This window comes from Mobula hypostoma, chromosome X1 (genome assembly GCF_963921235.1).
Source record: "Mobula hypostoma chromosome X1, sMobHyp1.1, whole genome shotgun sequence".
NCBI lineage: Eukaryota > Metazoa > Chordata > Chondrichthyes > Myliobatiformes > Myliobatidae > Mobula > Mobula hypostoma.
This window is the reverse complement of record NC_086128.1, coordinates 40,500,871-40,517,775: the sequence shown is the minus strand read 5'-3', so window position 1 is coordinate 40,517,775 and position 16,905 is coordinate 40,500,871. Positions and strand designations below refer to the sequence as shown.

General features: G+C 41.2%; 1 protein-coding gene across 1 annotated transcript in view; it reads right to left on the bottom strand.

Annotated features, from left to right (window-relative positions):
* Positions 1 to 14,382, bottom strand: part of LOC134340429 (protein HEG-like) — a 70,601-nt gene extending 56,219 nt beyond the window's left edge. The window contains exons 1-2 of the mRNA XM_063037657.1: positions 14,247 to 14,382; positions 14,044 to 14,146 (exon numbers count right to left, since the gene is read on the bottom strand). Of these exons, the coding sequence (XP_062893727.1) occupies positions 14,044 to 14,125 (82 nt within the window). The 5' untranslated portion in view covers positions 14,126 to 14,146; positions 14,247 to 14,382. The remainder of the gene's footprint in view (positions 1 to 14,043; positions 14,147 to 14,246) is intronic.
* Positions 14,383 to 16,905: the final 2,523 nt, after the last annotated feature.

The following is a 16,905-nucleotide window of genomic DNA, read 5'->3' as shown; positions in this document are numbered from 1 at the left end:
TAACCCTATGACCTCTAGTTCTAGCCTCACCCAAAAGTCTGCATGCATTTACCCCATCTATACCCCTCATAAAAATCTATAAATTACAAAAATAAATGCATAGTGCCAAAAGAAAACAAATGATGAGATAGTGTTCATGGGCCGTTCAGAAATCTAATGTTAGATGGGAAGAAGATGTTACTAAATCATTAAGTTCGAGCCTTCAGGCTCCTAAACCTCCTCCCTGATGGCAGTAACGTGAAGAGGGCATGTCCCAGATGGTGAGGGTCCTTAATGATAGACGTCGTCTTCTTGTGGCACCACCTCTTGAAAACATCCTCGGTGGTGGGGAGGGCTGTGCTTGTGATGGAGCTGTGTTTGGCTACATCCCTCTGCAGCCTCTTCTGATCCTATGCACTGGAGTCTCCATACCAGGCTGTAATGCATTCTGTCAGAATGCGCTCCATTATATATCTGTAGAAATGTATAAGAGTTCTTGGTGATATACCAAATTTCCTCAAACTCATAACAAAGACATGCCAGCAACTCTATGTTTTTTTGGCTTCCTCCATCTTTTGGCTTGCTTGGAAACCTGCCCAACTGAGAAACGTCCCTTTTTATAACAAAATTATGTCATTTTTCCACTATACCATTTGCAATGAAAGCCTGACTCACTAAGTCAAAAGGGATGTTGGTAGAGGGTGAGCCAAATATCACATGAAAAAAAATGTACAGTGGATTCCAGTTAATTGGGACACATCGGGACCAGTACATTTCGGCCTGATTAAGTGGCTGCCCCAATTTGCTGAAGTTTCCTGGAAATAGTTAAAAAGGTATAGAAAAGAAACTGAGTAACAAAATTATAAATTTAAATGAAATACAAAACAAATTAAAACACTACCAATACTACTGATGATGATGATGGCTGGTTCTTCGCTTGCGAAGATCAGGAGGGAAGAAGAGTCCTCCGGAGCAACCGTGTGATCGTTGAGGACTGTAGAGGCCAATTCTGGATCTGCTGACTCTGGAGCAGTAGGGACACAGAAGCAGCTGGGGTGCAGGCTACAATACTACTACAATACAATAAAACTGTGTTACAAGAAATACTAGTATTAGCAGTGGCAGTAGTATTAATTTTTAATATGTATCGCCAGAGGAATTCATCCATGTTACATTTTTTGACTGGAAATGAACAAAATCAGCACTGACACAGATAATGCACTCCTTTCAAGCAATGCTGTTAATGATTGCATCCTCCAAATCTTCATTTTTCTTGTACCATTCAAAAGGATTATCAATACTTTCAAATTCTTTGTAGTTCCTAACGTTGAGGTAGAGAAACTGTTTCAAATTTACTCCTGTTTGTTTCTAGCATGTCCGGGCCCGAATGCTTGAAACCACAGTGACCAAAACAGTTCTAAATTATCTTACTGCTTATTTCTCACCAACTATCAGTGACAAAAATCACTGCTTTTTGAACACAGACACATACAACTGACACTATTTAAAACCTGTTTACTTGAAGCACGGTGTAGTGTCTAACGGCCACACAAGTGCATGTGACTGACGCTGGTTAGAAACTGTTCTACAACAGTCTCCTGTCCCAATTAAGTGGCAGAGTGTCCCAAATAAATAAAGGGAATCCCAGTTATTTTCTCAATTAGGTTCTGTTCTTTAAGAATTGTCCCAAATAACTGGCTGCCCTGATGGCCCAATTAACTGGAATCTAATGTATTTGTATTTCTTTATTTGACAGCTACTAAAACAACCAGAGAAACACATTGATATTCCTTACGTCAACCTCACTCATTCCAACTAATTCAAGTTGATTTTATTGTCATATGCAGAAGTATGGCGAGGTACGGGTACAAAGAAAAGCTTTCTTTCTGCAGCATCACAGGTACACAGGTTCAGACAACACACAAGGCATAAATTATACTGTCAGTTGAAGAGGAAAAAAATACAGCTTTCAAATTCTTTTTGACCCATCAAGCTTCAAAAAATGCAAAACAAAACATTTCTCCAAGGACCAGTAGTTATAAGCATCAGAGCAAATCATCACATTTGCATTTAAAAGCACATTTCAAATCAGTTGGCTGCTTTCTGGCTCTGGAGTTGAGACACACTGGACTCCAATCCCACTTGAGACATGGACTCAAATTCCCAGTGGTAAGGGGAAGCTGTACTAGTCAGAATTGCCATTTTACAGATAGGACATTAATTCCAAGCCTCCTTTGTTCTTTCTGACTCAAAATATCCCAGGGCACCAACTTACCAGGGAGGAGATGACCCAGTGTCCTAGTTAATATCTACTGCTGAAATCTACATATCTAAACAAATTCATCATCGTATTGTTCCGTATTTGAGCTTGTGGCATGCTATGTTTGTTTCCTACATTACATTACTGGCCTCACTTCAAAGTTACTTCTGATTGCAGTGCTTCTGGACACTCTAAAGGGGATATGAAAAGACTGAACAGGAACGGAAGTTTCTCTTTAATGCTCAGAGATACACAGTGTCCTGAGTGACTGGGTACCTGAACTGTCAATCTTCATTTCAGTATTTACAGTCTTATCTCAGATTTTTTTTAAAAACGGTATTGCCAATTTGTTTCATTTGTTTTTCTGTCTACACTATACAGTATAGATGAAGTTTAAAGGCTGTCAGTGAACTGTATTCATGGATTAAGCAAGAGAAAGAGATCCTAACATTATAACAGATTGTTTCCCTCGACTCAAAATAAAGTTACTTTCTGAATCTGCTTTATTTTACTTTTATTTGGAGATAGAGTGGAACTGACTCTTCCAGTGCAACGAGCCGCAGCAACCTGCCTATTTAACCCCTGCCTAATCACAGGACAACTTACAATGACCAATTAATCTACCAACTGGAGCAAGCTGGGACAGTAACACCAACAAAATGGCACATAAAAATCACCAATAGAGGCTTTCAAATGCTGATCCTTCACTTGAATAGATTTCCACCCTATTATAAAAACAAATTCTCTGCATAGGTCTGCATAGTTACCAATTCTACATTAATGCCATTATCTTATCTCGCCATATTCTCATCAATTTCACCCAGATTCTACCACGCCTGTAAACTGTTCCCAGTGTGTATCTGGGTGAAATTGATGAGAATATGAGGAGATAAAATAATGGCATTAGTGTAAACAAGTGGTTGACGGTCAGCACAGACACAGCGGGCCAAGAGCCTGTTCCCCTGCTCCAAATTTCTTCGACTCTAGACTACCATGAACTAGAAGATACAGTGTGAACGTCACTTTCAAAATGCAAGCAGTCGGTATTCTTCCAGAATCAGGGTACAAACAGATAATATCTTGAATATTACATTTCCAGTGCTTGAATTGTTTTGTTTTAACTTCTAAGCTCTGATAAAACACCTTTGAAGGCCTATTTGGAGGACTTCTTCCACCCAACCCCTTCACTCCCCCTAACATGTTAACCATACAGAAGTTACATTTTTGCTTTTCAAAAATTACATGCAGCTATCAAAACATGGAAATGCACCTGGGTGCTGCGTCATTGGATGAGTCAGAGCCAACAGAGCCACTATGGGCAGGAGTGGGGGCTAATGACACAGGGATGTGCACTGTTGGATATTTAATATTTCAATAATATATAAGCAATATTGTGAACATATTGCTTGATTAAGCATTCTTTGTTGTTTACATACATAATGCATTGTGCGTTATATGTAAAAGTGCGTAAATGGCATGCATCATTACACCGCCATGTCATACGTATCCGTCTCACTTAAAGTGAAAAACGAAGTTAGACTCTCATTCCCAGCTCCCTTGTTTTCCTTTCAATTAGTTTTATGTTTGTAAGTTACAAAACATAACATGCACGGCAAAGCAAAATTAGAAATGAGATTTCAGTGGAGTGGTTCAGGCTGAAGGACTTCACTCCAGAGGATGTGAGGCCCACCAGAAATTTTACGAGCCATCCCCTACATTTAACCCAGCAACTAGCCCTGGTGCTAAACAAAAATCGCAACACTGTGGTCTTCTTCAGAGAATGGAATATTGAGAAAATGACCATGTTTCAACCTGCAGAGCAGGGAAAGCGATGAGAGAACACATCTGAAGGAAGGGTGGAGACTTGGAGATGATGAATGATACAGTCATGTTGATACAGGGAAAGAATGAAAGCCTGTTGATTGCAGCTATCCTGGCAAAAGGAAATGCAGATAGGGTGACACGAAGAGGGGCATATCCTGCGGAAACTGAGACAGAGAAAATAGTTGGTGGAAAGAAAATAAAAGGAGAATGTTCAGAAAGCCCAACTTTTGTGGCAGGCGGAAAACTAAAGTTGCATCAGAAATAGTCCAGGGATGGAAAAGGTAACACAAAAAAGGATATCTGCAGATGCTAGAAATGTGAAACAGAAACAAAAATTGCTGGTAACATTCCGCGGGCCAGGCAAGTTCGGTAGAGAGAACACCGGGCTCCTAATAGTTCATTATTTTGTTCAGATACCCATTTGGTCACTAAGTTAATGCATTCCCCAATTAAGAGCAGCCACCAAAAGCTCTTTTGAAGAATTCCATGGATTGTCACATTAGTGACTCAATCTCCCCCAACACAAGTGCCCAACAAATTTCCGCACAGTAGGAGCCAGGCAACATCTGTGAGGAAAGTTTCAAGTTTCATTCCCAAATTGTGGCACTTGCCTACAGGAGACCACTATCCATAATCACCATTGACCCAAAACATTAACTCTGATTCCACTTGGCTAATTTCCCCACCTCCCCCAGCTAGCTGATCATTTCCAACATTTTTGCTTTTTAGTTCAAATTTCCAGCAGCTGCTTTAATTTTGATCTTTTTTTTAAAAAAAATGTTTCTGATTAGACTGGATCTGCAAAAAAAGTGTCAGCGTATTGTTCTCTGCCTCAAAATCATTCCGTGGATGTCAATGGGACTGAGTATTAGTGGCAGAGTACAATGTGCAGATGCTCTTATAAAGGGCTATTAACTAGCAATGAATTTCCAGGCTATAATCCCTTCACATATAACATAGAGATAGAACACAACCATAAATCTGCTCACTATGTATGAGGTGGAAAACTTACATAATTAAACATTTTCCTATTTGGATTACAGGAATAAATATTTAAAGAAGAGCACTGGAATTTTGCAATGCAGTTGTCAAATAAACAACGTCCAGATCCGGGCATGAATTGACATGTGCACAGCACTGATCCAAACAATTCTGAATACATAACACCAACCTTTGTTTTGACCAAAACCAGTTCTGTCAATCTCATCTCTTTTCTGTGTGTCTATGCACACACAAATGAAGAAAAATAAACTCTCTCATGACTCTGCCAGCTCAGCGATTTTAACCAGGTAGCTGCTAAACCAGGCATATTTAGAAAAAAAAACTCCCAGCCTCAATGACCAATTAGTTGTTCTCAGCAGCTTAGTGCTAAGAGTTACCGAAGTGGACCTTATCTGCTTTAGATCTGGTTTTCTACTGGTGATCAGAGGATGTTAAAAGGTCTTGCAGAACAACTGGCAAGACCTTAACAAAGCATGCCACATTCAAAACTACAGAATCCAAAAACCCTCGAAGTCTAGTGCTAAAAGTCTCCTGGAGACTGACTTCAGCTGATTTCCATTTTATGAAGTCCAATGTCACCAGCAAATCAGCCCACGACGAACACTAAAGCAACACGCACAAAATACTGGAGGATCTCAGCAAGTCAGGCAGCATCTATGGAGGGGAATATGAAGGGTTGTGGCCCGAACAGACTGTTTATTCCCCTCCATAGCTGCTGCCTTACTTGCTGAGTTCCTCCAGTATTTTGTGTGTGTTGCCCAAGATTTCCAGCATCTGCAGAATCTCTTGTATTTACAAATACTAAAGCTGTTTCTTTGGGGTACTTTAAATCGATATCTATTGATGTAGCCCTGTGGAATTAATAAAGAAACAGCGTTTGCATTTTGGTCAGCTATCCCTTCATCTTTTGTGATAACTAATTCATATTCAACTTCAAAACTCAAATATGTTCTATAAAATAGGAGGATTATGTAAGGAAGGATGAAGGGAAGGGTTACATTGATCTTGGAGAACGTTAAAAGGTCAGCACAACATCATGGGCTATACTGTGCTGTAATGTTCCATGTTCTATAAATGTTATAATTAACACCACCTTTAGATGATGAGTTGCTCGAGGAAGCGCCACATAATATATCCGCCCCAAACAAAAGGTGAGCAGAGTGTAGGGATTGGTGCTTAACACTTTAAGTGCCAGAAGACACAATGATGCACTATGGTCAGTTCCCAGAGAGCTTGTTTTAACAAATATACACTGGTGGCTGTAACACCACCTTCCATCCAAAACTGAACCACTTTGTTCTGCAGTGTCGTGGTTATGTTAGTGGACAAATGTTCTAGGTTTCAATGTGCAGAGGCAACATCACTGAATGCAACACAGAGGGGCCTGGACTTATTACCTGAAAGTGGGGGTTGAAATCCCACCAGAAGGTTGAATTTATTTTTTTACACCTGGAAACACAGTTGGTAATGGAAGATAACACAAACTGCTTCATTCCCTATCTGGTCTGTATGCGACTCCAGTTCTAAACCAACATCATTGATTTTTCCACTTGGAGGACCAGCAATGTGGCCACAGTTAACAGCTAAACAGAATTGTCAAAACTGGCATTTCTCTTTGAATAGTGTAGCTCATCACCATCTTCCCAGGTCAACTACATGCCCAACTTAGAAACACAGAAAATAAGGATAAGACCATCAGCTCTTCAAACCTGCTCCGCCATACACACAATCACAGTAAGCATTTACCTGAATATTACATTCCTGTTCATTCACCCATGCTCCTGTATGCCTTTGATGCAAAGAAATTTATCTTTTTCTAAACAAACAGCCCAGGTTCAGCATTCTCTGAATGAAGATGTTTCTTCCCTCAGACCTCTTACCCCATAACAAAGAACCTCCCTTCCAGCCACCTGTCAGGGGAAACATCCTCTCTGAATCCAGTCCGTCCATCACGGTCAGGATTTGCTAAGCTTTACTGAGATTCCACCCCACCCCACCCCCGGTCCCCCAGTTATTCTAAACTCTTAAATTGACTGAATTTGTGCTCACTAATCTTAACTCATAGGGCTGTCCCACTATCCCTGGCCAATCTTTCATTGCATTCAGTCTATGAAGTTTGCCTCCTTATTTGTGAAAGAATAAACTACACATCATGTATCACACTAAGCTTTGTAAAAATGTAATGGAGTTCTATGCAAAAGTCTTGGGCACATATATATAGCTAGGAAGTCTAAGACTTTTGCATAGTACTGTAATAATTTCTGTATTGCACTATACTGCTGCCACAAAAAAAACAAATTTCATGATATATGTGAGTGATGATAAACCAGATTCTGATATGGGTCTCTATTGTGGACTGAGAGTGGGAAGGGAGCAGGGTGAGGGGAATCATGGTGGGGAAAGGGGAAAGGGAGACGGGAGGGAGCAGGAAGCACCAGAGAGACATTCTGCAATGATCAATAAACCAATTATTTAGAATCAAATGTCCTTGCCCGGTGTCTCAGGGCTCGGTGTGTCTGCACCTACGCAACCCCCCACCCCCCGCATCTAGCACTCCTCCTCCGCCACCTATCCCACACCCCTCGCATAGCACTCCACCCTCACCATTTCCAACATCCTTTGCTCCCGCCAGATTTACAAGCTCTCTCTCTCTCTCCTCTCCATGTTGACAAATACAGTACTGTGCAAAAGTCTTGGGCACCCTAGCTATATATATGTGCCTAAGAGTTTTGCACAGTACTGTAGGACCATCCTTGCCCCTGTACTCAAATCCTCTTGCTATGAAGGCCAGCATACCATTTGTCTCCTTAGCTACTTACTGGTTTCAGTGAAGGCTGTAAGCGAACAGCCAAGTCTCATTGGGAATGCTGACTGCAATTTAACATCACTTACATAATATGCCACATTTCCTACTAAAGTGAATACCTATACATTAGTACACCTGATAGTCATACACCTGCATCTGCCAGTTTTTGCCACTTGCTCCATCTGTTCTCCCAGTGACACATAAATATCAAAACTACATTAGAGGGGCAAAAAAAAGTCACCTTCCAGCCAAGCGTGATTGAACACACAAACAGTAACTACACACACACACACACAGTGTTGGCAGAATTCAGCAGGTCAGGCAGCAATGATGGAGGGGAATAAACAGTTGATGCTTTGGGCAGAGACCCTTCATTGCGAGCAGTAACTGAAGACACATACAATGCATATTTATAGGCCTTGTTTTTAAGGAAGGAGTCAGCAGCAGGAGGAAAATGGTTTGTCGCTGTCATGTCTAAATCAGAAGGATATAATGTTCAAGTCTCACTCCAGAGATCTGAGTACACATTTGGAAAGAGGTTTCAGTGGTGCCCTTTGGAAATGCTGCACTATCAGTGGGGGTGGACGAGTAGTCAATTACCTTGAGACTTGTCTGTCCTCAAGGATAACATAAAGTACCCTATCCACCGATTAAAGTGTAAAATATTCACCCTCATGCCCGGGCCGGTATTTAATCACTTGGCCAACACTTCTCTAAGAAAAAGGATTATTCATTATCACATTGCCATTCGTGGTAGCTTGCTGTGTGTGAATTAACTACCACTTCAAAAGTACATTATTTGCTGTAAAACACTTGAGGGCCAACCTGAGGTCATGAAAAGCGGTGTACAAACACAAGCTGTTCCTTTATCTTCGTTGGATTTTGCAAGACCCCATTATTAGTTTGACTAAAACATACACCTGGCCAAACTTGGCTCCAATCAAACTTCCTTCACCAAGCTCCTAAAACACTGGAGAGCAGAAATCAATGAGTGTAAACACAAAACAAGAGCACTGGGGTAATCCATTCAACTGCATCATTAAGACTTGAAGGTAGACCTTAACAGTTTTAATTACTTTCAGCAGAGATATAGTAAGGCTATTAAACATGTATCTGGGATTAACATTACAGTCCAGATGACTTAATTCCAATGTACAATTGCTCTTTATAGGTTCCAAACCTTCCCATTAGTTGTGTGTTAGTAAGTAAGGGCCCTTATAACCAAACCTTCTGTCACCTTCTTAATGTGGGTCTGATATAATTCGTGACAGGAAGATTGCTCTCCTCTGTGACATTGATCAGTCCTTCAAATATTATGAGCAAAAAGTACTTTTATGAAGGTCTTTGATGACTGTTACATCAGCAAAAACATGATCCCATTGGCAGTTCTGTTGAGCAAAATTTGTCCTCATTATTGCACAGAAATCAAGATTTGAAAAAGTTTAAGAAAAAATATGTATGCTCGAAACTGCTGACCACCACTAACACAAGAACATTAGAGCAGGAGTAGGACACTTGGTCTAAAGCCTGCCGTACCATTCAACAACATGGTTCATCTGCCCTAGGTTGCATCCACTCTTCCAAGACAAATCCCCTATCCCTCAGTGTGTGGATCCTTCATTACACCCAATCAACTGGCCTGCACACCGCCCCCCCCCCCCAAGGCAGAGAACTCCAGAGATTCTTCAGACATAAAGTAGGTGAAGTCATTTTCAAATTATTCATTTGCTAATCAAAAACGGAAATAGTTGTGGTGGACTTGATGAATGCAACTGAGTAATCAGTTGAGTCCCAGGAGATGATGAGGCAGAGTCAAGTGTTGGCTGTAAGAACAAATTTCTGAATATCACCTTTTGATGTGTTCATATGACTTAGCACACACATTACACACTTCTTCAATTGTGGTACAACACTACTGTGATTTTGAAATCAAATTGCTTTTTGAAAAGTATTAGCTGATCATAAAACCATTTCCTATTGCCAAAGGGTGTTTAAGAAAAGAGAACAAGGCCTTTGAAGGAAACCTCTAGTCCTGGATGATGTCTCTGACTCTACTTATGTCTGTGAATGAGCCACTGATTTACTTCTGCTGATTGTTTGAATTATGGCCCTTTTGGAATTCTAAACTAAACTTCCCGCACCTATCAATTTCACCATCAAATTCCACAGTTACCATGACAACACCTCTTCCTACCCTGTCACTTGCAAGGATGCTATTCTCTTCTCAGTTATTCTATCTCCATCCCATCTGTTCTCATGAGGTTGTTCTCAAGATGTCCCCGTCTCTTCAGAAACACGAGGGTTCTACTCCTCTGCTCTCAAAGCAGCCCTCACCCGCAACTCCTCCATTTCCACATGCCTGGTCTCCTCACCCAATAAGGGGATGGGGTTCCCTTTTCCTCACCTACAACTACACAAGCTTCTACATCCAACATAACTTTCTCTGCAACTTCTACCAAATCCAAAGGGATTCCATCACTAGGTACATCTTCCCATCCCCTCTTTCTGCATGGAATCGCTGTCCATGTGACTCTCATTTGTTCACCCCTCCCAACTGATCTGCTTCCAAGCACTTTTCCCTACAACAGTCCATAATGTCACACCAGCCCCTACACTTCCTTCCTCACCATCACTCAGGATCCAAAACAGTTCTTCCAGGTGAGGCAGCACTTCACGTTTGAATCTATTGGTGTCATTTATTGTATCCTATACGACCTCCTCTACATTGGTAAAATGCAAAGCAGATTTGGGGATCACTCCATCCACCTAACAGCCAGGATCTTCCAGTGTCCAGCCATTTTAACTTCACTTCTCATTCCCACACTGACATGTCTCTCTATGGCCTCTTCTACTACCAAGCTGAGGCTAGACACAGATTAAAGAAACATCTCCTGGTAATCCCATCTGATGTGGTCTGCATCAATTTCTCTAAAATCCGGTAACCATCACCTTCCGTGCTTCCATCCTTGATTTCCCTTATCTTTCTAGCCCTTTTACCCCTTTTCTTTCACCTCCCCCACACTCATGACCTGCTCATCATCCATACCTTCCTCTTTCTTTCCAGTCCTGATGAAAGGTCTCAGCCCAAAACATCAACTGTTTATTCCCATCCCCCCATAGATGCCACCTGACCCACTGAGTTCCTCAAGCATCTTGTGTGTTGATCCAAATGAAATCCTTTGAAAGTTTTAATTCAGCAGAAGAGAGGAGACAGGGCGAGCTGCACCTTACATTTAATCCCTATCAAAACAGTAGTGTAGTGGTTAGCACAACGCTTTACAGTATAGATGACCAGGGTTCAATTCCCACCACTGCCTGTAAGGAGTTTGTGTGTTCTCTCCGTAACCGTGTGGGTTTCCTCTGTGTGTTCCGGTTTCCTCCCATCTTGGTAGGTTAGCTGGATATTATAAATTGTCCCGTGATTAGGCTAGGATTAAGTTGGGGGATTGCTCGGTGGCTCAGCTCAAAGGGCTGAAAAGGCCTATTCCTTGCTGTATCTCAATAAATAAATAATGTCACATGTAATCTGAATGGAATCCATGACAAAATAGTACCACCACTTAAAATAGAATTAAGATTATCCATCCTAATTTATACAATCACATCATGAAACTTTATACACTAAGTATGAGATGTGACCTATAAAGGAAGTTACTATAATTTCCTTGAGTATACAGAGGTAGAACCCAATAACCGTAAATAGCAATTATATGATACAACTAATTACAGAATGTCTCAACACTTGGGTTACATTGAGATTGTGATTTGGTGATGTGGTCTTATACTGTTGCATTTAAGTACTAATGTAAATCAAGAATCCAGCCCCAATGGAAGAAACTAGCAACTTTGCTGTGGTATGAAACTAGGGAGTAAACGCTTGTAAAAAAAATATTTTGTAAAAAATCATAAAGCACACCAGATTTAAGATCATAACTCTCAATTAAAAAGATCAAGATCTTTATTTGATATTATGTTTGGTCTACTCCAAGTAATAACTCTACATACAGTATGTAAGATAGTATAAAGTTGATCCTTGATAGGGTAAGTGCAGGGAAATCATTGCAGAAACAACACATTAAAGACTATTCTCCTCTAACATACGTATATCCTAGCATACTTCACTGAATAGCAATGGACAGCAGTCTTTCCCCTTCAACACAAACCTTGTGGTCTTAACAATACACACAAAATGCTGGAGGAACTCAGCAGGCCAGGTAGCATCCATGGAAAAAAAGCACAGTCGACGTTTCGGGCCGAGTTCTGCAGAAGGGTTCCAGCCCAAAACGCCAACTGTACTTGTTTTCCATAGCTGCTGCCTGGCTTGCTGAGTTCCTCTAGCACTTTGTGTGTGTTGCTCAGATTTCCAGCATCTGCAGGTTTTCTCTTCCTTCATGTGGTTTAAGATCTGTTCTACTGATCCAAGTATGCTCTAGCCACGATTAGCTGTAACCAGAGTCTGAATAGTGATGGTGTTATAACTACCAGGCAACTGGTCATCAAGTTTCTTAAACAAAGAGCTTCTTTCTTTAAAATAAAACTTCAAAATGCAATCTCCTGTATCTAACTTGTCCCCCCTTTTTTTATTCATTTGTCAACTCAAAGCACGTGGACTAACTGAGGAACCCTCTTCACACCAACGAAAATATACTTCATATTTCACACACCAGCCCACAGAAGACCCTCCTGAACAACAGCCACAAACTACCTCAGCAACAGCTAGCAACCCAAATACCATCTAACAGAGTCAGGTATGTTTCATGCCTCAGCCGAATGCAAACCCAGGCCAAGATCAGATCAGGGCAAACCGCTAGGATAGCACTGTTCTAATTCAAGCACAGTTAAATGCAAGTCAGTCACAGCATGTGTACCGGCATTGCAATCTCCATGGTTTTAGATAAATCATTACTGTACTCCTTGTCCCATTCGTGACCAGCAAGGATGGCAGCCTCCCGCAGGAATGCACTGCACTACCGCCTCTTCTCACTGTTTCAGCATTGAAAGGTTGAGATCAATTCTAGAACGGGCTACAAATCTGTAAATGAAGGGTTTTCAGAAACCTGAATGGAACAAGATTACAGTACAATTAATATCGAACTAGACTACTTGCTAATCGAACTTCTACATTTTTAAGTTTCTGTTTTTTGCACTATTTAACTATTTGATATACAGTTACTTACATATACTTACTGTAATTCAGTTTTTACCTATATTATCACGTATTGCGATGTACTGCAGCTGCTAGGTTTTAACAAATTTCGCGACAAATTGCCGGTGATATTAACCCCGATTCTGATGCGGATACATTTACAACACTGAGAGCGACATCAAGTTAAAAAGAATTCTATGCGGCTGAAATGGAACTTAATTATTCCCTTCCTCAAGTTGCTAATAGGCAAAAGACAAAGTAAGTAAACGTAGTTAGCGCATTAGCTACAGCCAAATAATATATACCTATGAAGAGAAGATCCACTGATTTAGTGGGCCGGCAGCAAGAACCCGAGGGGGCAATGATACTCATACATTCAACAGTGCCCGCTTGATAAAAACTCAACAAACTCGTTTGCGAGATTTTGATTTCCAACATCAAGGCGCTGTAAACCACTGGGTGATTACGAATGAACTAATTATTTATGGGAAATCGGATTAATGCAGAAAAATCGAATCGGACCAGGGGTTTCGAGAGGGCAATCCACTGTTGGCAGTGACCAAGAAAAACATCGTGCAAGGCCAGTGATTTACGAGGCGTCACTGCCATTTAATTGCGCAGATTTTTCCGTCTATATTGCGAACTTTGCTGAGATGATGTATATTTTTATAAAGTGGCAGAAACAAAACTACATGGCACACAAGAGTTGGCAAGGATCTAGACATGTCAGAACTGGAGGAAGACGGCACGGTTGCGGAGTGCCCTGGGTGATTTGAGTCACTCCACAGTTGCTATGCGAACCGCAGTAATCACTGCAAGAAGATTAATGAAACTTTACGCCTGGCGGATTCCGTGCTCTTGAAAACAAAATATCTTGGTCGAAGTAAAATCAAAAACACAATTGGCAACATTAAAAATAAATAAACTTAAATAAAGTTTAGTATAACTCTTACTTCACCCTCCCCCCGCCCAACACGTTCTCTCCCTCACACGAATTACTCCCCATGCACATTTGACATGACCTACCCGTGGCCGTGCTGCTCTTGCAAAGAGCTGCCATGGAGCAGATAAAAATGAAAAGGCAACTCGATGTGGCGCCGCGCATCATCGTCGCCAGCTTCTTGTTAGACTGGAGGAGGAATAAAAATAATTTGAATTACAAAGCTATCTGTGTATCTAGCCGCCGCCGCCACCACCGTCTGTTACAGACGCTGTTGTTTTATTCTCACCGCGATCTGAAGACACTCACGGCTCCGTCCCCGACGCCTGCACACAGGTGCTGAACAAACTCGGTTCTGGTCACTTTCAACAGCTGTAGCGGTTACAGCGCGTCAGACTCCACCTCCTGCCGGTCTTAAAGGCACAGCGCGGAGCAGCTTCTGTCCCTCGGCATACGTGACTCCCATGCATGTTGCAGTTCCACGTTCCCCAAATACTTGGAGTCGACAATTACTAATTGAGGCATTTTTTAAAAAAATAAGTCACTGGAATTTGGATGTCAGCAATGTTGCCAGTGTGGTACAAAAAGCTAGAAGTTTGTTTATATATATATAATATGACTCATATAAACTTTCAAGGTGAGAGGGAGAAGATTTGAAAAGGATCCGGGGGAGAAACTCCACTCAGAGGATGGAATGAGGTGCCAGAGCAAGCGGTCGAGCCGGAAAAGCTCTCGGAGAGGTAAATGGATGGGTTAGCTTGTTAGGACATCTTTGTGGGCATAGACGAATTGGGCCGAAAGGCCTATTTCCATGGTGTATTACTTGAATGTCTCTACGCTGAAGGGTTAACATTTGTGAACTTTACTTCTCGATATTTAAACATTGTACGTGTGTATAGATATGGAATAATTGCCTACAATAAAGGAGATATAATAAACTACCGGCAAAATATTAGATCAGTGGAGAAAGGCTACTGCTGATGCAAATTAATGGCTTACAGTGTAATAAATTCACATATGGTATAGAGGACAGGATTTCTCGTTTTCACCCAGGCAGGTTCAACTTCCAGTATGGGAATTACAGCTTTGGGGCACTGAGTACAAAAGTTGGGATGTTGTATTAGACATTAGCAAGGTTAAATATGGAGAATTGTGTGCGGCTGTGGTCACGTACCTACTGGAAAGATATCAATAAGCTTGAAAGAGTGCAGAGAAAGTTTGCAAAGATGTTGCCGGGATTTGTGGATCTGAGTCAAAGAAAAAGGTTGAACAGGTTAGGACTTTATTCTACAGAGCGCAAGAGAATGAGGGGAGATCTTACAGAGGTACATAAAATTATGAGGGGTGTAGGTAGGGGGAATGCATGCAGGCTTTTCCCCCCTCAGGTTGGGTAAGACTAGAACTAGAAGTCATAGGTTTCGGGTGAAAGGTGAAATACTGAAGAGGAACCCAAGGGGGGAGCTTCTTCACTATGAAGGCAGTTTGAGTGTGGAATGAGCTGCCAGCGGAAGTGGTAGATGTAGATTTAATTCTAACACTTAAGAGAAGTCTAAATACGTACATGGTTAGAAAGATATGGAGGGCTACGGTCCGAGTACAGATAGATGGGACTAGGAAGAAGACTGGGCTAGTATGGACAAGATGGGCCAAAAGGACATGTTTCTGTGCTCTAGTGCTTTATGACCAGAGGACTGAGAAGTTTTTAGAATTAAACAGAGGAAGACTAAAAAGTTCATAAGGGAGAATATGAATTTGGAGAGAAAACTTGCATATAGCATAAACACAATGACATATAAATAGGAAAAGAATGGATAAGTTAAATGCGGGCCCTCTACAGAATGAAGAATGTGAACTAATAACAGCAGACACAGAAATAGCGGATGTATTGAATAAATTTTTGCATCAGTGCTCACTATGCAGGACATTGCTACTATCCCTAAGATACGGTAATGGCACAGTAGCATAACACTCTTACAGCACCAGCTACCCAGGTTCAATTCCTGCTGCTCTCTGTAAGGAGTTTGTACATTCTCCCCGTGACTGGAAAACAGAGACACCTCCTTCTCCCTTATTAGGGAGAGAGAGGGCCTGTGGTATGTTGTATACCGGGTGAAACACAAAGTATTTCATTCTTTGGGGGACTCCTCTGTTTTCGTGGATGTTTGCGAAGAAAAAGCATTTCAGGATGTACAGTATATTGTATACATTTCTATGACATTAAATTGTAACTTTGAACCTTTGACTGTGTGGGTTTCCTCTTGGTGCTCCAGTTTCCTCCCACATTCCATAAATGTATGGGTTAGTAGATTAATTGGTCACATCGGTGTAATTGGGCACCTCGGTATGTTGGGCTGTAAGGGCCTGTTACTGTGCTGTTTCTCTTTAAAAAAAAACTCTCAGTCTAATTTCAAATAACATGGTAGAACTGATAAGATCCCAGTTTCAAGGAAGAGAGTATTGAGATACTGAAGTTCAAGTTTATTATTATTCACTCACACACACGTATATTGTCAAATGTGACGACGTTTCTCTGGATCAAGGTGCACAACACAGTACATATAATTTACACACATAACACATAATATTATCACAAATTTACAAATAATAATGTGCATATATGATGCAAGTTAAAAAGTAAACAGTATATACTACTGGTGCTTCATACATGATGAGACCTGGGTTGTGGCAGGGAGTTCAGTAATTTTACAGTCTGGGTGAATAAGCTGTTTCTCATCCAAACTGTCCTTGTCCTATTGCAAAGGTACTTTCTGCCTGATGGTGGGGGGGGGGGCGGGTGGTCAAAGAGATTGTTGGACGAATGGGATGGATCTTTGACAATGCTAAGGGGCGTGTGTATGCAGCGCTCCGAATAAATATTTCTAATTGGTGGAGGAGACACCCTGATGATTGTCTCAGCTGTCCTCACAATCCTTTGTATGGACTTGCAG